This window comes from Callorhinchus milii, unplaced genomic scaffold, assembly GCF_018977255.1.
Source record: "Callorhinchus milii isolate IMCB2004 unplaced genomic scaffold, IMCB_Cmil_1.0 Scaffold7, whole genome shotgun sequence".
Lineage (NCBI taxonomy): Eukaryota > Metazoa > Chordata > Chondrichthyes > Chimaeriformes > Callorhinchidae > Callorhinchus > Callorhinchus milii.
Genome location: NW_024704748.1, coordinates 2,518,591 through 2,544,282, shown reverse-complemented (window position 1 = coordinate 2,544,282; position 25,692 = coordinate 2,518,591). Strand labels below are relative to the sequence as shown.

At 41.9% G+C, this 25,692-nt stretch overlaps 2 protein-coding genes across 2 annotated transcripts; one reads left to right on the top strand and one right to left on the bottom strand.

Moving 5' to 3' along the window:
* Window positions 1-1,187: 1,187 nt before the first annotated feature.
* Window positions 1,188-21,244, bottom strand: LOC103188957 (pancreatic triacylglycerol lipase). Its single transcript, XM_007909159.2, has 13 exons — window positions 21,164-21,244; window positions 9,345-9,393; window positions 8,650-8,804; window positions 8,363-8,488; window positions 8,096-8,230; window positions 7,650-7,758; window positions 6,828-6,947; window positions 6,616-6,735; window positions 5,677-5,795; window positions 3,924-4,053; window positions 3,675-3,786; window positions 2,285-2,452; window positions 1,188-1,327 (listed from the first exon to the last, which is right to left on the bottom strand). Exons 1-13 carry the CDS (start codon window positions 21,230-21,232, stop codon window positions 1,255-1,257), a joined length of 1,485 nt encoding a protein of 494 aa, XP_007907350.2. The 5' UTR covers window positions 21,233-21,244; the 3' UTR covers window positions 1,188-1,254.
* On the top strand, window positions 12,533-25,420 carry LOC103188956 (docking protein 1). The gene is made up of 5 exons (XM_007909158.2): window positions 12,533-12,612; window positions 14,675-14,971; window positions 18,321-18,396; window positions 22,816-22,988; window positions 24,190-25,420. The coding sequence occupies exons 1-5, from the start codon at window positions 12,556-12,558 to the stop codon at window positions 25,306-25,308; spliced, it is 1,722 nt and encodes a 573-aa protein (XP_007907349.2). The 5' UTR covers window positions 12,533-12,555; the 3' UTR covers window positions 25,309-25,420.
* The last annotated feature ends 272 nt before the right edge of the window (window positions 25,421-25,692 follow it).

Genomic DNA, 25,692 nt, shown 5'->3' with positions numbered 1-25,692 from the left:
TCCACTTGGACAGGCAGACAGGACCTCGGGTTAAAGTCTCATCTGCCGGACGGCACCTCTGAAAATGCAGTGTGCCTTGCCTCCTCCCCTCACCACCCAGCACTGCATTGGAGTGTCATCTTAGATGAGGTGAGCTCACAGTCTTGCTGGGTGGGTGGGGGACGGTTGATTACAGAACCTTTTGATTCAGAGCCAAGGATGTTCCCAGCCAGGCTGACAGATCGTCACTGGAGAAAAGACTGAGAGAAGAGGTGCTTCAGGTTTGGAAATGCTGAGAGCAATACTGAGAGTCGATGAAATCAGGTTAATTAATTTGGGACTTAACACAGAATTAGAAGATGTGGCTACAAAATTAAAGAGCCGCAAACGAGACGCGAGATTAGAAGGATTTGTTTTTGTTCCATTCAAAGGCGGGTACGTGTTCCAGGTCAAACGGTTAATGCTGCGTCAATTAACCTCTTTCTAAAAAAAAAGTTGGATGAATATTACATTAGTTGCACGACTGGAATCTATAGGGATATATACAGACAGGGATGATCAAATGCTTTCTGAGCTAGGATTGTGGACATGATGTCTCCCGCGGTTACTGAAGCAAGGTCCATCAATTATTTCAAATGGGAAACGAGAAATATATAAAGGCTGTGGAGAGTGAGCAAGCTGAGCGGCATAAAGTTAGCTGGGGAACAAAACACTGTAGAGTTGATGGGCTGAATATTCTTTGTGGCCAATATTCTTTGCTCCCAAGAAGGAACTACATTGTCAGAGCTGGTAGTGCTTCAGATTAAATGTTTGCCTACACACTACACAGTCACTACACTCTACAGTAAGCGCTTTGAGATGTCCTTCAGACATCTCAAGTGAAAGGCACTTCATCAAATGCAAGAATTATTATCAATAAACCTCGGTCCCATCTGCCTGCTCAGGAGGACGGACATTAAAGATCCTGTGTCAGTGAATTTCTACCAAGACACCTTGGCCAATAATCCCCCAAATAACAAGAATCATCGTTCACTTCATGGTGTTTGGGGGGGAGCATTGCTGTGTGCGTAAATGGCTGCTATGTTTATCTACACAGTCACTACACTTTACAGTAAAATTCTATGAGGTACTTTTTGATGTCATAAGATGCTGTATCGAATGTGGTATCGTTTGCATTCTGGTTAACATGTCATTGGGACAAACACCAATTCAAAATGCAATATCAGTTTAATCGGTGTTTTATGTGTGGATGAAATACATTGCCACAAAACCGTCTCAGAAACCTGGACAGGGCAGGAGCGTTTGCAGCACATCCTCTCGGACAGTCCCAGAACCACAAAATTTAAAGCTGTAAAATAAAAGAGAATTCCACGTTATCTGCCAAGACCGGATCGGACAAAGAAGGCAAAAAAATAGACATTTTTCTTAGTGCCTATTTCTCCTCGTCCTTCCACAATATCGCTCCCCATCCCCACCTTGACCGTCTTTCTGTTAAACCACCTTTTGCATTTAAACAACCGACTTTAGTCTTGACTCCTACAGAGAAACCCTGTTACAGCACAATCAATTCGGTCAATATCTCAGACTTGCATTATAAAAGAGTCTGGCTTCTGGGATGCCACGTTGTGCCAATGTCACATCCTTGGCATCAGCAGAGCTTTCTGCGCTTGAGTGGTGGCATCCACAACATCAACACTGCTTCCTGCACGTACGCAGGTTAGGCACAGGAAGTACCATCAACAGTGACCTAACAACCTGGAAGTTGCCATTTGTTAGTGTCTGGAAGACGGGTTCACACAGTAGATTCACACTGTCAGCAAATCCACACTCAGTCAGGGTGTGGGTGGAGAGGAAAGGATGCTCAAATGGGCTTTGTTCTGTATTAACTAGTCCTGGGCTGTGCCTTGTAGAATCACCTGAACGATCACCGATGCCAAGTCGCAATGCTTTCCTCTTTGAAGCCCGTAACAGCAGCACAAAAATGTAATTTTTTTTACACACTTTGTGCAATTATCGGATTGGTGAAAGTGGCTTAAATCGATGGCAAAAGACAGATAGTTTGCCTTGTGATGGGAACAAGAAATGAAATCACTTTCATGAATCCATATAACTCTTGCACTGTACAGACACAGATCTCAGTTTACAAACTGATAAATATGTAAATCAATGGTTAACGCAAGGGCCAGTTCTCTGATGATATAACTCTGAATGATCAAAGTGACTTGTACATATCTACTGTGAAATTGTAAGCTTATGAACAAATTAATAATGAGGATTTTTACGTATTTACCCTAAATAAACTTACGTTTTGTTGTCAGACCGTCTAATCACCGTTATAGTTTCTGCTCCAACTTTTGGGCGAAAAATATTTATCACGCTATTATTCCAGAGAAATTTGACTTTAGTGATCTCCTCTACATCCACTTCCACGTCAATGTAACCGATGTATGTTTTTCCAGACTGCAAATAAGATCTGCAAAACGAAATAAATTATCCAGTCACAGCCTTCTAACCAGATATGGCCGACAATGTAATGCTCTGAGACACCGTCCGGCATGAAGGGCACTATATAAATGCAAAGTGTTGTTGTAGTAATGGTCTGTGATCCCATCATCCCATCCCATCATCCCCATTCTTGCCCCTCTCCAATGGCTCCCTATCTCCCTACGGATCAACTTTCGGTTCATCGTCTCCACCTTCAAATGTCTCCGTGACTTTGTCCCATCCCACCTCGGTGATCTGTCACCTGACTGTCCTCCACTCTGACAACTCTGGCTTCCTTCATGGCCCCCACCCACACACCCACCCACCCCACTCTGCTCTATCATCAAATGAGCTTTTAAGCCGCATGGTCCTTCTTATTCCTTCAAATTTTAAAAAAATAATAAATTGGTCACTCACTCCACGACTGTTTGTGGGACGCTGCTGTGCGCAATTGGCTGCTGTGTTTCGCCCACAAAATATGCAGTCAATTCACTCTACAGTATATTCTGTGAAGCGCTTTGAGACGTCTCGAAGATGTGATGAGGCGCTATATCAAATGCGAGAATTATTATTATTTGAATTCCATTCCATAATAATAACAACAATAATAATCATTGCATTTGATACAGCGGCGTATCAAGTCATTGAGCCGTTTGCAAGCGCTTCGCAGAATAAAATTGGAAGTTACTGGAAGTCCACGGCTAGGCAGGGAAAGCCAGGTTACAACAACAACAACAAGATTCCATTTATAGAGCGCCTTTCACATCGGGAGGACGTCCCAAGGCGCTGAAAGGTTAGTGTTGGACCTTCATCAGGTACTGGAATACTGGTCGGGAGAAACTTCAACGATAGGAAAGAAAATAGTGAATAGGACGAAAAAGCCAGAGCAAAAGGAAATTAATAAAGCTTCGCTTTGAAATTCCTCTGAGTGTATTTTTTGTTAAATTTAGCCTGAGCTAAGGGCTTTTTCTATCAGTTCTGGTGAGCAGCTATCATGAACGTGCAGCATATCTTTCATTTCACACGCTGATCCTCCTATTGTAGAAATTCAGCAGTTTCTGTTTTTGTTTCGGATTTCAATTCTTTTTTCCCCCGTCTCCTCTCTACACCAACCGACTGAACCGTCCGTCCTGTCATACATCAATGGCAATAAAGGTTATCAAATCTTCTGCCGGGACCTTGATAAACTGTTGATGTAACCGCAAACTTACTTCGTGATTTGATACTGTCGTGTGTTGCTGTTGGAACCATACAGGGCGACATTGAAGAAACCGTTAACATTAGAAGTGGTGGTAATTTTAACAGCTACCATATGTCTCCAGCCTGTTGTGAATAATCGGAAGCAGTGAATTACTTTTCTCTATTAAACATTTCAACCAAGTAACACGTCTTAAAAGCAATTTTATTCAAAAAAAATTACTTGGTGAATTCGAAATATAGATATATATATATATACGTACGTGAAAATGGTTTAGCATCGCCAGTGTTCAGATAAAATTTGGGTTGAGCAACGCCGTTTGTGAATGGATAGATATCGGCAAAGTGGCCCATTAATGGACATCCTTCAGATGCACAACTGCTGCACGATCCCTGTGTTTTTATGAAAACAAAGCAGACTTTAGGGTCTAAATTGCAGTGATTCATAATAGGAGTCGTTAATATAGGCTCCAAGTTTCTGACAAGAAACCTTTCCGTTGGTAACTGAAGGTCTGTCACTCTGACGCAGAAGATTAAGAGAAACTGCTTTCTCTGGTGGGGGAATCCAGAACAAGGGGATGTAGCCCTAAAATTAGAGCTTGGCCATTTAGGAGTGAAATCAGGAGGCAGTACCCAAAAGGCTGTGGATGCTGGATCCATTCATATTTCCAACACAGAGGAGGATAGATGTTTGTCAAGTCAGGGTATTAAGGGATATGGGGCAAGGGCGGGTAACTTGATTTGAGGTACAGATCAGCCATGATCCTATAAAATGACGGACAGACTCGAGGGGCTGAATGGTATTAGGGGTATAGAGCGGGAATGACGTGGGTTGGTGTGACCGGTTTCTGCTTATCATCGGTATTCCCTGTTGGCAACCCAAAGTGTCTATGGGCTATTGCCCCTTGCTACAAATCGTCGCAAATTATAAAGCCACGTTTCACTGACTACTTCTTTCTTTTATCAAACAATATTTATTAATATTTATCAATACGGCCACAGAACCATTTGACTTAGCATTCACAGGAGCATTTAGAGCCAATAAATATTTTTTTTCTGTATCAGATACCATTTGCATATCAGTCAATGCAGCCTTTCTAGTAATACAAAATCCCTGTAGCAGGATCATGGATGAAATAAAGTGCTCCAAATGGCAAATCAGCCGCAACAAAGAGCAGCCACTGGAATAACTGATGATAATAACGTTATTCAGCTTTAGCTGGTGGTGAAGGTTCACAGACACAATAGTTAAAACATGATAAGCTGCTGAATGCCATTTAAGCTAAAACTGGTGCGACGGAATACTTGTGGAATATATTTCACAATGACTAAATGCTTGTCCATTTTAAGCTCCTGTAAGTGGTTTCCTGACACGATGCATCTGTTTGCTTTTAAGTCCACAGCTCTTGTGAAAGTCATCAATCAGAGGAAATCTTTACATACAGACGTCACAAATAAGCTGTGCTATAAACGACCTGCTCTGTTTCGTCGCATCGACAGGCAGCATCTAGGAAGAGAGAGGTCAGTAAGTTAACATTTCAGGTCGATCACCTTCTGTCAGAACTGGGGTTCTGACGAAAGGTCATTGACCTGAAACGTTAACTCACTTTCCTCCCTCTCTCTCCGTAGATGCTGCCTGACCTGCTGGGTGTTCCGAGCGACTTCTGTTTTCATTACTTTAAATAAATATTGGTATGTAAGACTACTATTGAAAAGGTGCTTGAAGACTGATCTGTCACAGTGCACTGTTCCTAAACCCCCACTTCCCAGCCCTGTGTTAATTCTTCATTATCGAAGCACGTCCTAACTCTGGAATGTGCACAATGGTACGCGAGCCATTTGAATTTGGGAACAATACACTCCTTGAGGACTATGAGCAGCATGTGAAGTGGAGACTGTTTCAGAGAAGGAAAGGCACACAAAGGAAGACTGGATTTGAAACCGTATCTCGCACACTTTGGTAGCTAGGCCCACCTTTAGACGCAGAGAAGAATACCAATAGTTGGGGACACTTACTGCTGAAAAGTCTTCGTAGTTGTCGCATGGAAAACCAATAAATCCTTTTTTGGTTGTGATGCTCTCACTGTAATACTTGTAAGATCGCAAGTGGTGACATGCTGCAAAATCCCGAGTCCCTGAAAATAGTTAAGAGTTGGTGCGGTTTCCCACTGAGTTCGATCAAGTTCAAATGGGATCATTTAAATTGTGCGTTTCGCCCTCAAAATATACAGTCACTTCACTTTACAGTATATTCTATGAAGCGCTTTGAGATGCCTCAAGGATGTGATGAGGCGCTACATCAAATGCAAGGATTATTATTATTATTATCAGACCTCTGACCACCTGCATGACAGATACAATATGATATAAGTTTAGAATTACATGTGAATTTATATTGTAATATAAATATCACATGTAAATATATTTATAGGTAAGTATATTTATATTTACAATACATATCAATTTACATTTTGCTCGGGTCCAAATCCCTGACCATCCAGCACCTTGGGACATCCTCCCGACGTGAAAGGCGCTGTACAAATGCAATTTGTTGTTGTTGTGGTTTCTTAGCATAGAGGGACATCCCGAGGAACTTAACAGTCCTGGCACCTGAGCTGGGGTGTGGGAACCGAGAAGGGTGGGGAAGGGGAAAGATGACCAGAAGTGTGGTCAAAGTGGTCGGTCTTGAGACGGATCTTGAAAGAGTGAGGTGGGAGGCTGCAGGACTCCGGATTGGCACAGCTGATAACAGGGGGTACATAGGCTGAAATCCCTAACCACCGATGGTGAGGCGGGTAGGACGGGGAATATGAAGCAGGCCAATGCCCGCTGAGTAAATGGTTTGAGGAGGTCGCAATGGTAGAGTGGGGGAATCATTATAAATCTAACAAACATCACATACGGAAGAGAGGCGCTTGCAATCTGAAGCATGGGCTCGAATGGGAGCTTCTGTACCTTCCCAAATGCCCTCCAGATCAATGATTGTCGATATGATATTTTTGTCACAGCCCGGCATGAATTTTCCACCATTCGGGTAGAAATCGATATGTCCAGTTGGCTCGAGTAATCCAAAACCTACAAAGTGAATTTAGTTGCAATTAGAAAAGCAGCAAGAATCAAACAGTAACTTCTGAGAGGACTCAGTAATCTCCAGTAGCAAACCTTACCGACATAGGGAAACAGTGGAGCAGCGTTAGAGTGAATAATATCCACAAACTTTGCATCTGATGGATCCAGTCTTACTTCCAAGGGAGTATCTTTGAAGAAAGGGCTAGCTGGATCCAGACCTGCGGCAGGGAATAAAATCCTAAAATTATTGAATGTTTGCAACACACAGAAGGAAGCCATCATTTCTGAGCTAGTGCAAGCTTCTTGACCGCAGTTATCTGCTCAAATACAACACCTCCCCACCCCCGTACCTTCAGTATTACTTTTCCTTAAATTCTTGTCCAATTTTCTTGAGATTACTAATCACCCACAAAACAGTCGCTACACTTTGCAGTGTACACTTTACTAGTGAGCAAGTGAGATGTATGTGGTCAATTTCAAATCACTGTCATTCATGGTGGGTTTGAATCCACGCCTCCAAATAGTCCAGATTACTGGGGTAGGTTTGGAGGGGGTGGGGGACATCCGGGTGACGCAGGCAGAGAATCCATCACCGTTGCTTAAGAGTATCCAAACCAAGATGAGATTTCTATGCATCCCACCTACACATGGTGCATCCCACCTACACATGGTGCATCCCACCTACACATGGTGCATCCCACCCACACAACCCTTCTACGGTTGAGCGTAATGACTTTTGACGCTAACACTTGGCATTTTAGCGCAGCTCATGTTGAATTTCGGTTTGTTTCCTCACAAGGTTCAGAGGGCTTCGTTGAGGCAAACAGTTCAGTTTAAGGGAAGGAAACAGAGGCATAAATGGCACTTCTGGTCAATTTATTATTTCATCCTTCTGAAAAGCGATCACTGATGATAGTTACCTGTAATTCTAGCCAATCCTGCGTATCGCTTTCCTACTTCTCCAGCAACGTGACTGCCCAAGCTGTGGCCAATAACATGGATGTTGGAGCGTGAGTAGTTAAACTGACTCTAGTTATACGAAAGAGAGAAAATGTTACAATGCAAACCGTACCATTGCTTTGGATGTTGTAATTGATTATGATTCGTTACACGGTCAATCCACTTTACAATATATCCTGTGCAGCGCTTTGAGACGTCTCGACAATGTGATAAGGCACGTCATTGAAGGTAACATTTGCGTTACTGTATAAAAATACACAGTCAATTCACTTTACAGTATATTCTGGGAAGCGCTTTGAGATGTCTCGAAGATGTAATGAGGCGTTATATCAAATGTAAGGATTAGTATTATTAATATATCAAATACAAGGATTATTATTTTTTATAATAGAGCTGTTTATTTTACCTCGAACACGCCAATAAGATAAGCCACTTCAGCACCAACAACCCGGATGTTGCTCACAGCCTGACTGTATAGGGTTCTCGAGCCACCTTTCCAGTCCACACAGATGCAGTTCACATTTTCCACTTTGAACATTGCCTTGAAAAGATATAAATTGGATGGATAAATGAGCTCCAGTGAGGACAAATTGATTGACATTAAATTTCGCTATTAATTACTGTGAGAGGACATGAATAAAATCTGCCCTTTGATATTTGTTCTGTCCAATACCTTGCACATATCAGAGAGCCATCCTTCCTCCCCCTTGTCTATAAAACCATGAATTATGAAGCGGGTTTTCCTGGTCACATCAAAATGAGAGCTTTCTATCGATGAAGGATTTGTTCCAGTGATTTCCTGTGAAGAATGAATTGAAATTCAAGTTTCTTCACAAAGACAAAAGACAAAGGAAAGCCCAGTGTGAATGCTTTCTATTCAAAGTACAGCGCTTCGCTAAGCTATAGGATATTATTCTATGAAGAACATTGCATTGTAAAAGCACTGAGATGTAATAATACCTGAAAATTTGTTGTGTCTTTCATGGTCCATAGCAGAAAGCGGATATTAATATCCTCTGAAGACCAGGGTAGCTTTTTAAATGGTCTCTCATCTGTTCCACCCCATGGTGGTTCATTTGTAAAGCAGCCTAGTCTTGGGTAGCACACCTTGTCAGCTGTAAAGAGAAGACATTTTGTAAGTGGTGTTTACCAACAATAACAACAATAACGTGCATTTCACAAAGGATCCTGGAGCTACGGCATATGATTGCAAAATGATACAAAATCCCACCGATTCTTTCTTTGAGAACGACAGGAAAACAGCCTCCAAATTACGACTGAATTTAAGATCTTTCTACTATTCTGCACAATCTCACTTTATTTTACGCACCGGGGAGAGGAGGATAGGCATAAATTGTTCAGCGCGGAAACAGACCACTCGGCCCAACTAGACACGTCATGGTTCAGTTTACTGGGCACTCCATAGCCAAATTAGAGAGTGGAAAAAAGGAGATCATCGTCAGGCCTTCGAGGGGCAGAGCAGTCACTTGGAGCAGGGATTCTTCCCACTCAGCTCCCGTTAACCCTGCAAAGCCAAGGTTCTAACGGCTCGGGTGATGTTTGCCCAGACAAGTGCTCTCGACAACAAGCTGTGTGTTTTTTTACTGGTTAAACTCACCCAATGCATCAACGTCATTCCATATTAACACTCTTACCTTCAATGAGGTGAGCCAAGACAAGCACTGTAAGTACAATCGGCAGCATCTAACGTGAAATAAACAAAATAACACTTGCTTTATTTGAAAGGAATGTACCATTATTCTCTGTCAATCTATTTCGATCGATGCATTCTCGACTACCTTAGAAAGTGAGCTAGTGCAAAGCTCACCATTGACTGTTGGCTCTGGGCACTGAGGACAGACTGCTATAGTTGCTGTGTTTGCTCTGTGATGTTGCTGTTATTTTTTTTTGCACGTGTGAAGCAAGCAGCTGGCAGTTTAGTTCTTGCAGGAATTTTGACCGGTTTTAAAACCTTATGACTGTAGCAAAATCAGGATTTTCCATGTTTTTTTTGACTAATCATAATCCCTTAAAAAAAATCAAGCAATCATAAATTAGTCGCTTCAATCCCTCGGCTGTTTGTGGGACGCTGCTGTGCGCAATTCTTTGCCTCATTTCACCCATAAAATATACAGTCAGTGCACTTTGCAGTATGTTCTGTGAAGCGCTTTGAGACGTCTCGAAGACGTGGTAAGGCAAATGCAAGGATTATTATTATCATATTATTGTAGACAGTCCATCGCTGAGTAAAGGAGTATGGGGAAAGGGCAGATAATGGCAGTGGTTCTCCTCAAGGCTTTATTCTCGCAGCTCCTCTTAAATAGTTGAGCTGTACATAGATTTGAGGGTGGGCTGAGCCCTCTCCAGCCTGAGCCACCCATCACCTATGATCACAGCAGAAACCAGAGAAGTTCCTGTTGGTGATTTACGGGCTCCTTGTACAAAGTGGCTCTGCACAAACCATGAGAAGTGCACACCTGTGATAGGATGCAATAATAGGACGTGTGCAGCTGAGGGTAAATATTACTAATAATCCTTGCATTTGATATAGCGCCTTATCATGTAATTGAGACGTCTCAAAGCGCTTCACATGTTATACTGTAAAGTGGATTGGCTATGGTATTTTGTAGGTGAAATGCGGCAGTCAGTTTCACGCATAGCGATGTTCCCCCAATTTTGAGTGAGTGACCAATTTTATTCTTGGGGCTCACCATTGCATCTTGCAGTGCACTTACAAACTGAATCATTACCAAACTTAAAGGAACATTATCAAACGGAACACAAGTAAATGAAGAAAATCCTGTGAGAGCTCTGCATGTACATCTGAGAAAGAGTTCAACACTCAAACTATTCTGCGCAGACCACAATTTGAACCTACTAACAATAAATAAAGAAATAATCCTTGCACTTGATATAGCGCCCTTAATGCCAGGATGACGCCTCAAAGCGCTTTACAGGATTTACCGCAAAATATAGTGACTGTGTGTTTGGAAGGCAAACACAACAGCCAGTTTGTAAGCTCCAATGCGTTACAAACAGTCACAAACTCACAGCATTTGGTGGGACCTCACTATATGCAAAATAGCTGCCACTCCTCCAAAAAAAACATGCAAAAAAAAAGTCACCTCACTTGACTTTACTTAAAAAGCTCGGAGATGTTCAACATATGAGGTGCAGTGACTGCAATGCAATGGTCTGTGTTAGCTCATGACAAATTTTGCACTGAATTGACGCCAAAACCACTAAACAAACTGCAGCCCCTGTTACCCTCTCAGAGTCATGGTTTCCTCCTGTAAGTGCACTAAGCAATTCACTGCTTTGTGTGTGTCTAACAGTTTTTCCACCTTGCTTGGTTTGGATATGGATAGAGTCAAATCCGTTCAAAGGACCACCTCCATTCAGCAACCACTCTCTGGAACAGCCCAGACAGAATTTGCATCCAAAAACCACCTCTATTTAGGAACTACCTGTCTAAAGCAACCAGTGGCCACTCTTTGCTGATCCTTTTACACCCTCCCTGTGTGTGAAATGTGCTTTACAAATGTAATTTGTTGTTGTTGTTATTGCCTTTGCAACGACAACCCTATTTCAGGGGCCAAGCTTTCTGCGAAACACAGTCAAAGAAACACCCGATAACCATTATGGACTTCTTCCGCAAACAGTAACGACTTGGAGTTGTCCTTCATTTATTTATTAATTTATTAACATTAATTTAATTAATGAGTGCGTACGTGCACTGTATTATTCAATGCATTTTCTTTTGTGGTCTGATTGTGGGTTGGGGTAACTCCTGGTGTCTAACCAGCTAAAACCACACATCTTGCCATTGAGAGCACTGCCTGGCAAGCTTTTCCGCTGCTTGTCCAGCTAGGACCATCCTAGCTGTTAGGGCTTTGACCGAGTGGAGTTTTCTTTTAAACACTTAAAAAATGATACGCACACCAGCAAACCCTTACTTAGAGCCACCCTTATGTATCAAATACAAGGATTATTAAGCAAGTATTATACATCAAATGTAACTTCGAAGCCCTCCACCTCCTAATCTCCTAAATCTGCCCACTCCCTCCGCTCAGCGGGCTCCGGCCTGCTTCACGTCCCCCACCTTGACTGCCCCACCATTGGCGGGTGGGCCTTCAGCCGCTCTGCCTCCACCCTCTGGAACTCCATCCCGCAGTCCCTCCGCCTCGCCCCCTCCCTCGCCTCCTTCAAGACCCGTTTAAGACCCTCCTCTGCGCCCGTGACTTCGATCACCCTCCGAAACACTGACTGTCCGGCTCCTTGGGACGTCCTCCCGAAGTGAAAGGAGCTATGCACGTAATTTTGTTGGTGGTGTTATATGAAAAGACCACTTTGGCTCAGACCCGAGCGGTTGTTAAAGACAGGTTTGACCTATACCTGTAATATTTAAATAAAAAAAGTTTGGAAAATCGAAAACCAGCTGGGGGGATAAGTTTCGCTTTACACATACATGAAACTTGCAGGTACTAATAACAACAACAATAATAATAAAAATAATAATAATCCTTGCATTTGATGTAGTGCATTATCACACCTAAATACAGATGTGCAAGTGTCTGTCTCCCCCCCCCCACCCCCCGCACATGCATTTTGACAACAGGAGCAATCACTGTTAAGGTCTTGGTGCTGCATTCGCTCAATGCTTAACCCACTGCCCTCAAATAACATGCAAAAACAAACAACTACAAGAGGTGGTGAACGGGTGTGACTGCGATTGCATTTGTTTAGCGAATGGAAACTCATCAGAGCGGAAATGAAGCACATCCGTCTGAAATGCAGTTAAACTTACAAAAAAGAAACCACACACACAAACACACTCGACACCCAGGGATTTGGCGAGTGCTCAGCATGGAAGAGGCGGTGAAACATGGGCTGGTGTACACACTTCAGCAGAAGTTCATCAAGGTAACTTATTCACAGACACACGCACAGCATAACACACAACACCCGCACCAGAGCCCAGTGAGCAGCGCTTTCTGTCTGCACAGAGCAAGGATCTAGTTATCTCCTACTGTTTAAGCTTCACTGACTCAACAAAACCCATCTCCTTATGGGGGAAGGGAGGGGAGAGTGGGGGAGAAAAATAAAACCGAAACAGAGCATTTTGCAGAGGCTTCGAAATGAGTTATTTTGAAGGGCAGAGACTTTGTTGAATGTAGGGTTTAAGGGATGCAGTGGTGTGTATGTGTGTGTGTGTCTGGCAAATGAGTTAGGGTAAAGCTTTTGCTGGAGATTTCAGCGTGAAGGCATTGTATGGCAACTCTACAGACAAGACCTGACTGGTATTCCCCTTCCCCCTCCACCACCCACCCACACCCCCAACCCCCCCGACCGACCGAAAAAGAACCTTTTATGTAAAAAAAATCGACGATACTGTGTCTAACCTAAAACTTGCATAAATCTGATCCCTGTAATTCGTATCATTGCCCTTGTCGTACTTGTGCCCAAGTCCCGTTCAAGCGTTTATGTTCTATGTAAGTTTGGCGTAACTTATACTTGCTATAAATCATATTAAGTGATTGGTCCCAGCTGATACGAAGCCCTCTGGGATGCTAACCACCGTGACAGGTGCTCTACGAATGCAAGTTGTTGTTGTTGTTGACTTATGCGAAGTTAACTGTGTAAACACCAGCCTTGCCGTAAGAACCATGTGGCGCAGTACAGTCCTTTAAATGGAACAAAGGAAAGCAAAGCGACCTATTTTGGGTGCGCAGTTATAGCACCACAGTGCAGGTGTGTGTGTGTGTTTGTTTTACCGCTAACATTGCCGGCGGAGCGAGAAGATTAACAGGTGTTTTGGTTTGGGTACGATTCCATTTCTGCGACTCAGTGATACACATCCTCATGGTTTATTATAAAAACGCTTGTGTTTGATATGTCTGTGTCACGTGGAAATACCTCCGAGAAATTGGCTGCAATGAGTTACTTTGCAGTGCATAGTGACTGGTTGCGTTGGATTTAAGGGATGCAGTGATGCAGTGGTACGTGTGATTGGGAAATAAGTTAAGCAAAGCTTTGCTGGAGGCATTGCAATGGAAACAACGCAACAACTTGCATTTATCCAGTACCCTTCACCTAAAATGACCTGTCAGGGTGCTTTAAGGGTGAGCATGGGCTAATTGTGACATGCAGTCTCACTTGTCAATGCCACCATCAAATCCATTTCACCAGCAGTGACCCCTCCCCCACCCCCCACCTCCTCCGCAAACTCCCCCACCACCCTTCCTCCTCCTCCTCCGCAAACTCCGGAAACCACGCTCCTTGGTTCTTGCCAACCTAATTAGCTGAACAGGGATGAGTGCATCCGAGCAGACAGTGCCCACTCCGTTCCAGACACATGGGAATTTCCGTGCATTTGTGGAACTCTACAGCAGTTTGGGGTGGGCTCTCTTAAGCACGATGACAGGTTTCTGTGTGTGCTAGACACCTAGCTGACCAAAGACAAGATCCACTTCTTAACACTTACGATGTGCTAACGTGAATGTGTTTGTTGCTGCAGAGCAATGATATGTTACATTTGTGATTTCGATGAATGTAATTCTCTACCTTTGCTCAGCGAATACCGGCCTGCTTCATATTCTCCCTCTCTATACGCCTTACCATTGGCGTGCGGGCTTCAAGCCATTCAGCCAATGTTCTGTGGAACTCCAGGAGGAGTCTCTCCAACTTGCTCGCTCCCTTCCCTCGTTCAAGACCTGTCTCAAGACGTACTTCTTTGACAGTGTTTTCCGGTCATCTCTCCCCTCCCCACCGCCTCTGCTCCCACCTCATTCTGGGTGTCTACCTAGCACCGTTAAACACTTTGAGACATCCTCCCAACCTGAAAGGCGCTGTATAAATGCCATTGTTATGCATTGTAACTTTAAACAAACATTCAGAAAATACAGATGCAGGTAGAACATATGAAGGCAAATGGACTAGAGTTAACAAAGCCTTTTCTTTTTTTTTGCTCTCCTTGTTATTGCAGAAATGGAAAAAGGTTTGGCTCTCGCTCTACTCGCAAAGCAGTCAGTCTGTTGCGCGCCTCGAATACTGTGAGTATAAAGAGGGATCGACGATGTCGGAAAGGCAGAGTTCAAAAAGGATGGACAGGAAGCTCATTCGAATGAGCGAGTGCATCAGTATATTTGAAGTGGTTTCTGAAAACTACCCGAAGGAATCGGGGGTCTTTGCAGTGGAGACAACAACCAAAATGTACACATTTGCAACTGATAAATCTGACTGCATTGAATGGGTACAAAAACTCAAAGAGACTACTTTTGAGGTAAGTTATTAACGAGTGATAAGTACAGCACACACTAGGAACAAGGTCACAGGCTGCCCCAAGCAAGTGGTGTACAGTGTAGAACACCACCACCAACAACAACAAAATTACATTTCTATGGAGCCTTTCACATTGGGAGGATGTACAGTAGGACTGTGCCCAAATCCAGACTGTGCCCAAATTCACAAACATCCCAGACCAAAATATCAGAGGCTTGAAACTTCATTTTCTCTTATCGCTAGAAGGCAGCTTTGAGGTCAAACTCAAGATCAAATGCGAAAAAAATCTCAAATTCAGACTTAATTTGGAAAGCATTATTTAAGAACTGTGGAAAGCAAACTTCCAAATGAAGGTCAAATGCCGTATGCCTCTTAAGCGAAGCAGAAAAGACTTATAAAATAAGGAGGATTCCATTTTGCTCCCTTTTTTTGTTTTAAGAAAAAACAAATTGAGAAGGTCACTGAGCTGTAGAGGGTGTCACGGCTGAGCCTGACCTCATCAAAATGTCCTAAGTATTAAATAGTAAAGATAAAGTAAGTCCAGATCAACAGTTCAAAGTAAGTCAAGAAATAATTGATGAACAACAATAAGGGAAATTAAAAATGTCTTTACTCAAAGAGTGACAATTATCTGGAAACATTTCCCGAAGTTTGTGAACAAGGTAAAAAGAATTGGGATTATTCACAACACAGCTGCCTTGATATCCTTACCACACAAACTTCCAGTGGCAGAAACTTTGCAAAACATGCATCAAGTTAACTCCACATCAAGTCTTCAAAAGAGTTCTTCGCTCTGAACTTTTTCTAGTCCTGTTACAGACAAAGTAATGCACAGAGAAATAACTTTGTTCAACGTTCATCCAGTTTGCAAAATATCAATGAGTGCTTTGCCTAAGTGGGCAAGGAGCGTGGAGCATGGAGATTAAGAAATATTTGTGTGCAGAATATAACCATTCTTAAGTAATTAAATGTGAAACAAAACAGATATTAAATCTCTCTACAGTGGCACAGTAATGTTATAAATTATAGTCGCTTGTAATTAAAAATAGACGAAGGTTGGATTCCAGAGGGATTCACATACAATGATCTTTTTCAACAGAAATCAAAGCGGCACATCTGAGCGTGTATAAGAATTAGCGAAACAAGATCCAATATGTTTTCATACTGTGTCTGCATTGGCAATGATAACTGTACAAAAGGATTTTATTTTTGAAATAGAATACAACTGGGTAGCAGTTTGATTGTAATAAATAATAATAATAATCCTTGCATTTGATATAGCGCTTTTCACGTCTTCTGGACGTCCCAAAGCGCTTCACAGAACAAAGTGAATTGACTGTATATTTATTATTGTTTTTGGTTTTGGAGGGATTATTATTAGGTGTGTGGAGTAAGGAAACTTGCCCAAGGTTTCGCCCTCTGCCTGGAATTGAACTCAGGTCTCTCGCTTGCAAAACAAGTGCTCTAACCACTGAGCTACATGACTCCACATGTTTCCATTTGTGGACACACCAAACTAGACCATATCCTGGCCATAGGTTAGAATACCTGAATAACGAAACTTGTGTAGATAAAGCACAGAGAGAGAGCTGGAAAATAAACCACTGGTAATAATAATAATAATCCTTGCATTTGATACAGCATTTAAGTCAGGATCTACCAATTCTTCATTCACTACAAAACGCACAGTCACTACACTTTACAGTATATCCTGTGAAGCGCTTCATCAAGACGACCTCCTGAGTTGAAGTACTGGTGGATCACAAAATATACAGTCAATTCACTTTGCAGTATATTCTGCGAAGCGCTTTGAGACGTCTTGTAGACGTGATAAGGCGCTGTATCAAATGCAAGGATTATTATTTATCCCTGGAATTACCCGTCACCTCTTCCATTGGAGAATGTTTCCGTTCAGTCATACAATCTCCAAACAAGACTATTCTCTTTAGCGAGGTGTGGAGGATTGGTATTGCTCTGCATTAGTAGTCTATGCAGATGACCATGAAGCTTTCTCAATATCATTGAAAGGGTAAAACCAAAGACAATATTAAATTGCGTGCATCATCCAAAGACCATGTATCCAGTGGTTCATGTATTAATATATTTTAAGGTATTCGGTGACAGGTTCAGTTGTTGTTGTTTGTCCCTTATCAGAGAAAGGAAATGGAGCATTTCCTTGGTAATGTCACCCATGTGTATGTGCAGCAGTAAAATATTGTTTCTGAATCAAAAGCTTTTCAAAAGGGTGTGAAGTCAAGACATGCAAATGTTGGTGAGTGTATCATTCAGCCAAACATGTATTGGTTTCATTCAGCATATGCAAAATTGTGGACAATTTGCTAAGCTGCAGTGTGATTCATTTTACCAAAAAACATGAGGATAACATTGACTGTCCAAAACAACCCGAGAACTGTTTTTCTAATGACTAAAAACGACTTAATTGCATCAGCTTGATATAACTGAACATGGTTTATTGGTCTTGTAAAGCCATTACTTCAATGGAAAATATGCCGGTGCAGAGCAATGTAGAACAGTGTACGGAAAATTTGGTTGCGACCGCATATCTTTAGTTATCTCTGCTGAGTACTGTACACTGAGTACTTTGTGAACAAATAGCTCTGATTTGCGGCCATATGTGCTAAGCGTTAAAAAAAGATGTTGAAAAGCTACAGAAACCAAGTGGAAACATTTTCTGACTTGTGGGCACAAACACTTGCGTGTTTTGGGATATACAAAGACAGAGAGTTGCGCAAACATGACATGCAGTGCTGTAGAAGGCCGAGGAGGCAGACCAGATTGGAGATTGATAAGATCCTTGGAACAACAATAACAACAACTTGTGCTTATATCGCGCCTTTAACGTGGGTTAGCGTCCCAGAGCGCTTGAAAAACACTGCTTGGAAAGCAATGGTATAAAGGGGAAAAGGCAGCAAAATGGAATGAAAAGAAATGCCATGAATCCCTACCCGCCCTCAGCTCGGGTGCCCATCCAGCCCTGTGACAGGCGCGATACGCATGGAAACTATTTATTTCCATTGCATTGTATGAAAATTGGTGGAATAGGCTTGACAGACTGAATGGCTTCCTTCTGGGCCTACGTTCCTGATCAATAAGTCTTATAATTCACTATTTTGCTTCGCTGACACAAGAATAAACATCGAAAGAGGCCTCGAGCTTGTTCCGCTATTCTATAAGATCATGCGGAGGTACCTCAAGTCCAATTACCCGCTCTAGCTCTGTATCCCTTAGTTGAGGATGGGGAAAGTGTGCTCTTGTTTATATTTTGTTGATGAATCTCCCCCCTCACCTCAAATAATAATCACACATTTCACTGTTAAACCCACCTTTAGTATTTCCAAGAAGACTATTCAGATGGGATGACAATAAGGATGCAGGAAAATGAACTCTACTGTACACAAGCAGGAGGTAAAGCATGGATTATTTTATTTTTCCAAATCGCAAATGTATTTTTACTTAGCTATGTCTCACAAGCAAACGTAAGCTATGTTCTCTTAAGCTAACCATCGGAATGAAATTTTTCTATAATGTGAGTTATTTAGAGAATGTTGTGCATAAATTCATTTATTCCCACTGTATTATCCTCATTATAATATATAGCTATTATATATTATATATATAACATTAATAATAATCCTTGCATTCGATATAACACCTTATCACGTTTTCAAGACATCTCAAAGCGCTTCAGAGAATATACTGTTAAGTGAATTGACTGTATATTTTGTGGGCGAAACCCAGCAGCCAATTGCGCACAGCAGTGCCCTACAAACAGTCGTGGATTGAGTGACCAAATTATTATTATTGTTTATTTATTTATTTTGGAGGGATTACCCCTGGAAAAGCGATCCACCAATCGACTAATAACCAGGTTCTACTTAGGTAAACAGAGGCGTGTGGAGTTGAGAAATTTGCCCAACGTTTCACCCAACATTAGTGAAGTGTACAATAAGGGGGGAGTGGGAGCTGCTATAAACACTCGTTCTACACCCAATATTTTTGGAACCTGACAGAGGTGTTGAAAATTGTGAAAAGATTCATTAAAGTTGATAGGCTATTTCTATTTGTTGACGAGTCCACAATTCGATGGCTTAAGTGTAACATAGCCAATAGTTGATCTAATCTACTAAGGGAGTTCAGGGGAACTTTATTATTCAGAGGGTGATGAGATTGCAGAACTCGCTTCCAGAAACTAGTTGAAGCAAATAGCATCAATGCATTTAAGAGAAAACATGAAGTATACACGAGAGAGAAGGGAATAGTGGGGTGACTGTGTGTGGATATAAACCACAGTCATAACTGGCCTGTTTCTGTTCTGTGTCATATCACTCTATGTACCTCTGTAACTCAGTGAATCCTCAGTCATGTCGTGCAGTGGCTAACATATTTTTAATTTGTGATTGGACCGTAAACACTGGATAAATATAAATGTGCACTTGTCGTACAACAGCTGCTCCGGTGCTAACATCAGCAAAGGGAACCTAATGTCCAAAGTTTATTCTGCTCACTGGGTTTAGAGCGTGTTTAAATCAATATCATTTTATGGCCATTTGAAACCGGGAAGTTTTTTAACTTCAGTAAAAACAAATTGTTTACCAGCTCAGCGGTCTGACAAATAATGCTTCACTCTATCTGTAGTCTTCTGTTTAGTTTACGTTGATGAAAACCACTTCCTGCCACTCTTGACAATGACTCTCTTAGCCTTTTGGGTTTGTACATTTTGTCATAAGCAATTCTGAGGCAAAAGTTACATTTCACTACCCAATGCATGAACATAGGCAAGCAAAAGTGACAAACAATAAGGATTCATCAATAAAGATATTTATTCTCGAAGCTTTTAATTTTTTAAAACGTTTTATCATTAAAACAAAAACGTAATTTTTTTAAAATCTGGAAATGTTGCATATCTTAATATTGATTTGAGAAGGTAAGAAAGAAAATAAATTGCATGTGTGCATGGAGCTATCAAAAATATGTGCATTTTACTTTGTGTAATCCTTTAAATTATGACTCCAGTCGTTACATTTTCTAAATAATGAGTTAATGAATGGGTTTAGAGAGAGGGAGAGAGAAATACGTTTTCTATTGTTAGAGGACAGAAGTGCAATTAAACAAAGTTACTTAAAAACTTGCATAAATGAGTCTGACCATACAATCACATACGACCATCAACACATTTGTCTGCAACTCTTTCACTGGCTCAGTCGACCTCAATGGAAAATAATGCCATTTGTCTCTCTAACATAAGGAAGGAAGAGGTAATGAAGGAAACAGTTTATATCTGTAACAATTTAACCTTATTTTAAAATAGATTACTGTAGTGGCAATTATTTCCATCAAAGGTTGCAAAGCTCTGAAAATACTTAGAAAATCTTTAAGATTGAAGTGAGAGGCTTTCTCCCTTTTTTTCCACCGTGCTTAAATTTGAAGCGAGTAATATTTTGGCTCACCTAAATGCGTTTGTGCAACATTTACAACAGTTCGTAAACTACCAATCTTCCAGTGTTACGTTTCCCTTCTAAAGTTGGGTTGATTTTTACCAGATGCATTCTTTGTATTATTACTTTCTAAATAAAAAAATGCATTTATTGTGGAAGGGATTATTACACCCGGACAAGAGATCTGCCAACCGATTAACAACCGGGTTCCTACTTACTAGGCGAACGGAGGCGTGTGGAGCAAGGAAACTTGCCCAACGTTTCGCCCTGCCTGGGAATCGAACCCAGGTCCTCTCGCTTGCGAGGCGAGTGCTCTAATCACTGAGCTACAGGAGCTCAAAGTACAGATATGGGGCTTGAACACACAACCTCCTAATTCAATAACTGGCATTAATGTAGCGCCCTTGATGTTGGTCAAAAAACAGCAATGAAGCAAGTCCCATTCAGAGCAGAATTAAATAATTGCGACAAGGTGACAATCTTCAGAAGGGGGAAACGGCACATTGTACTGGTTATGCCAACCTGACGTCACCCTTCGACAGGACTGGTGGGAAGGTCAAGGACATTTCTGATTGCGCGTGACCCATCAGTCAAGGGAATCTCGTGTCAAGGCAAGAGAAATTGAACACACCAAGTCAAGTTTGTAGCTGGCCTCACCTACTGATTCAGCGCTGAACTTGCGCCCGTTTGACAGATTTCACACAGATGCGTTCAGCGGTTTAAGATAAATGACCTACCGTAGCTCTCGTACAAGCCTCGGCACCAAGCGCTCTTTCCTGTGTCTGAGAAAAAAGTGCCTGAAACATCAGGGTATAAATAGGCATAGGTGATTATTAGATATTTTTATTGTATTTGTTCGGCAAATGAATTAAGCCCTCAATTGTGAGCCTCTGTGATATCTACATCCCTGCTGTTCCAGCTTAGGAGGACGGATATGTACAAGGATTCTGACACGTAGCATGTTGCAATACGCTCCTCTTTGCCCCAGATATTTAAATTCTCTGTTTCAAAGTTCCAGTAGAGTGAGTTGTAGTGAAATATACCCAACACAAACAACTCCTATATAATTAGCTAGAAATATATCAGGGGTACTTATTAATGTATTGGTAGAGACACAGGCTGTGGGCTTGAATCTCTGAATACATTGGTTGCTGATTGTGGCTTTGGCAAGACCCCAAGTGGCAAACAACAACTACAACTTGCCTTTATATAGCACCCCTCAAGCAGGGTAGCGTCCCAGAGCGCTTGACAGTGGCGGAGCACGACAAAGTGGGTCAATGTAGCAACAACAACAGGATGTCCCAAGGCGCTGGAGAGACAGAGTTACAGACCCGAGCTTGGGGTCGAGGTGGGAGAGGGTGGAGGGCGGGGCAGGGGGGAAGTAGGGAGATCGAAAGCACGGTCGAAGGGGTCTTGAGATGGGGCTTGTAGGTGGCAAGGGAGGGGGTGAGACGGAGGAACTGCGGACAGAGTTCCAGATGGTGGGGGCAGAGTGGTGGAATGCCTGTCCGCCAATAGTGGGCGAGCGAGGCAGGGGACGTGAAGCAGGCCGGAGCCCGCTGAGCGGAGGGAGCGAGCAGGATGGTAGGGGGTTAGGAGAAGTGTGATGCTGAACCATTGCAAAATCTCTTAAAAAAAAATGATTGTTCTTAGGTGATGTGGCAGTAGGGATTCCATCTCCAGGCTTTGGGACCAGAAAATAAAATCAACCAGCATTCTCACTCCTGATCATTATCCAGTGATCCTTACTGAAAAGTGTGCATTTGTAGGTGAAGACACTGGGATTGACCTGAACAATGTTTAGTCTACCCTTCTCCTCTTCCCTCGCCCATAACTCCCACCCCTCACCCACTGTCCAACAGCAACAACTTCCATCATGCCTTTCGTGTCCTGAGAACATCTCAAGGTGTTTCACACATCAGACCACAAGTCCAAGCTGGGGTTGGGGTGGGGTTGAGGAAGGTGACCGAAAAGTCAAGAAAATAGTCAAAAAGTGGTCAAAAAGATAGGTCTGAAAGGCAGGCTTTAAAGGTGTGGAAGGAGGAGGTGAGGCAGACAGACTCCATGATGGAGTTCCAGAGAGTAGGAGCAAAATGACTGAAAGCTCACCTATTGATGGTGAGGCGGTGGCTCAGGTGGAGGACATGAAGTAGGCCAGCGTTTGCTGAGCGGAATGAACAGTCCAGGCCATGGCTTAAAAAAATGATCATTTTGGCATGAAACCAGAGGTTTGCCAGAGAGAGTAGGGAAAGATAAATGGGGAGTGCAGTGATGGGAGAGAGGACAGAACCGATCACTATGCAAATATTGGCAGTGACTCGCATACATTTAGTTACGTTTTTAGTTAAAATGTGTTCTTGCTAAAATGGTTTCTTCTTCTCCTCGACAGTAAACGATTACACAGTCACAGTAAGAAGCACAGACGCATCGGAAAGATGTGAACTCAGCGGAATGTACTTTTTAACGCTAGACAAGGAAGTGTTGATGTTAAAAAATATTGTCTCCGAAGAAGTGGTGTACGAATGGCCTTACCGGTATCTAAGGCGATTTGGCGGAGACACGGTAAGCCTCATTTTTAAAACAAAATTATAATGAATTGATGGTTTATAACAAATAATAACAATAATAATCCTTGCATTTGATATAGCAATGGATTCCAGACACAGAAACATTTCCATTTGTAGGTGGCATACACATGTACAGCTCTGTCTGGTTTAGATATATGTTGATGGTTTTGTGGACGCACACTACGCTGACGACAAAATAAAACTATTTGAGATAGCGCCTTATCACAACATAGAAACATCTCTAATCGCTTCGCAGAATTTTATTATCAAGTGATTTGACTGTGTATTTCTAAGTGTACGTGGTAGCCAATTTATGCACAACGACGTCCCACAAACAGCCATGAAGCGAATGACTAATTTTATCTAAAACCAATGGCAAGTGTAACCTAAGATGTAATCCTGCATGAAACGAGTTTTATAAATGCAAATTTGCTGTTGTTGCTGTATGTGGAGGATTGTTAGCCAGAACACTGGGAGAAACTCCTTTATCTTTAAGAATGGCACCATGGGATCTTTAATGTCTTTAAGCAGGAAAAAAAATGTGAGATTGTAAAGGGGAACTTTCACTAAATGAATATGTTTTAAATTCTCTAGCAGAATAAGAAGCCATTTCTTCCAAGTTAGCATGTCAAATTTCTGTCCATAAAGTGGATGAATCATTCAGACGGTGGCTAAAGAAAGTTGCATTTTAAGTGGAAGATTTGGACTTTGGTTGCACTGTATTTTGAATAATTTTAATAAACTACCCCCATGTGGAACCGGGCAACCTTTTTATTTTTTCTGCAGTTTCACAATCTCTCGGTTTGGACAGATATTAGGGTCAGATATAGTCAAAGCAGGCAAAGCAGTCAAACCCACAAATATACCTTTCCTGTGACGTGGGAAATTTAGAGCGAATCATACCAGTTTCAAAACCTCACTGTGAGTAAGTGTCTATTCTTAGAATTGTACTATTTTACAATTACAATTCTAGGTGGCATTACATTGCAGAGTAGTGAAAATGCTATGACACCACTGGATCCGAGCAGAAGAATATTTTTGCGTTGGCTGCTTGTGATAATAAGTGTTTGTGTTTGTGAAATGGTGGTCCAACGACAACAACAACAACAAAATACATTTGTATAGCGCCTTTCACGTCAGGTAATATCAGAAACGTTTACTTATTTTTTCACAATCCTAATGTGTGTGTTTTTCAGAGAATATTCTCATTTGAATCTGGAAGAAGTTCCAAATCTGGTCCAGGCAAGTTTGAATTCGAAACCAAACACGGAAAACAGATCGTCTGTTCAGTAAACGCTGCTGTGAAAATCCAGAGAGAAAACAGCGATGAAGAACGAAATCATTTTGATTCTTTAGAAAACGACAATTCATTAACCGTTGAATCCGCCACTTACAAGCCACATTCAGGCAGTCCACAGTCTGTCAGCAAGTTGTCAGAAATGTGCAGGTATCCCAAGGAACATAAGTACCAATTATCTAAAAAAATACCTTCCGCAGTGTTAGATGTTTTCGAAGGCATACATCACCTGTCTTGTGAAGATGGGTCAGATAATGAGGCTCGCTCTCCACTGAGGAAATCACCAGTCAGGTTTCAGTACAGCTTCCCAACAAGCCCTTTAAATTCACCGCGTGGTGAATTGAGTTCGAAATTATCCACAGAGACGATGGAGAACAGAACTATGTTCCATTCGAAACCCAGCTCACGAGGCGCTAATCTGACAGTGCCCTTGGAACGACCAAGCAACAGTAAGTCCTTGCCGAGACAAGTAGGCAGACAGCAAACAAATAGCTTTACATACAGTAAAGGGGGAAGCCCACCACACCAAACCAACGAGCATTTTGTGAGGTCTTCCACCAAAACCCATATCCGTGACACTGCTGAAATTAACCTGGCTCAAAAGAAAATTCCTTCTATTGTAATGTCTGATTGTTCCAAAACCGTTTACGGTGCTGTGCACAGTGGATACCAAGCAGCGGGAGACTTAAAGGCGTTAAAGAAACAAACAACCGAACAGGAGACGAAAGAGCCCATATACGATGAAGTTGCATCTCAAAATGATTTTTCACTCTATGATGAAGCAAAGGTACTGACCGAAGCGTGGAAAGTGCAAGGTACAGTCAATGACTCATTTGGTTATGAATATCCATACAATTCAATCGCAGATGACTACGCAGTGCCAAAACAGGTGTTCATGGATGGTCCTCCAAGGCCACGTAAAAAAGGTCCGTCTCTTTTAAGGGGACATATGCAAAATAATGACTATGTGAATATGAAGTCGATCATTTGCAACAGAGACCCATGCAATGATTTGTGATTTGTGCAACGTGTAAATAGTCTTAAGAGTCTCTGTAAGTTTTTGGAAACAAAAGCAATCGATTGTGTAAATATTGTATTAATGATTTGTCAAAAATGTAATCGAGAATTTAAAGGAAAACATTCTATTTATGCATTTTCATATGAACTCACTTAATAAGAGTTGCATTTAATATAGCACCTTTCATGTTGGATGTCTCAAAGCATTTCACATTTACTGTGACTCGACACCAGGGGCCGATCACCACTAGGTGTCGTCTCGTTGAATGCTCAATGAAATCAGAGGAATGACCGGTATTTACAATAAGTTACAGTTGTATACCACCCTACACATCGGAAAGACATCTCAGGGCACTGGACAGTCAGTAGTTTTGGTCCTAGCTGG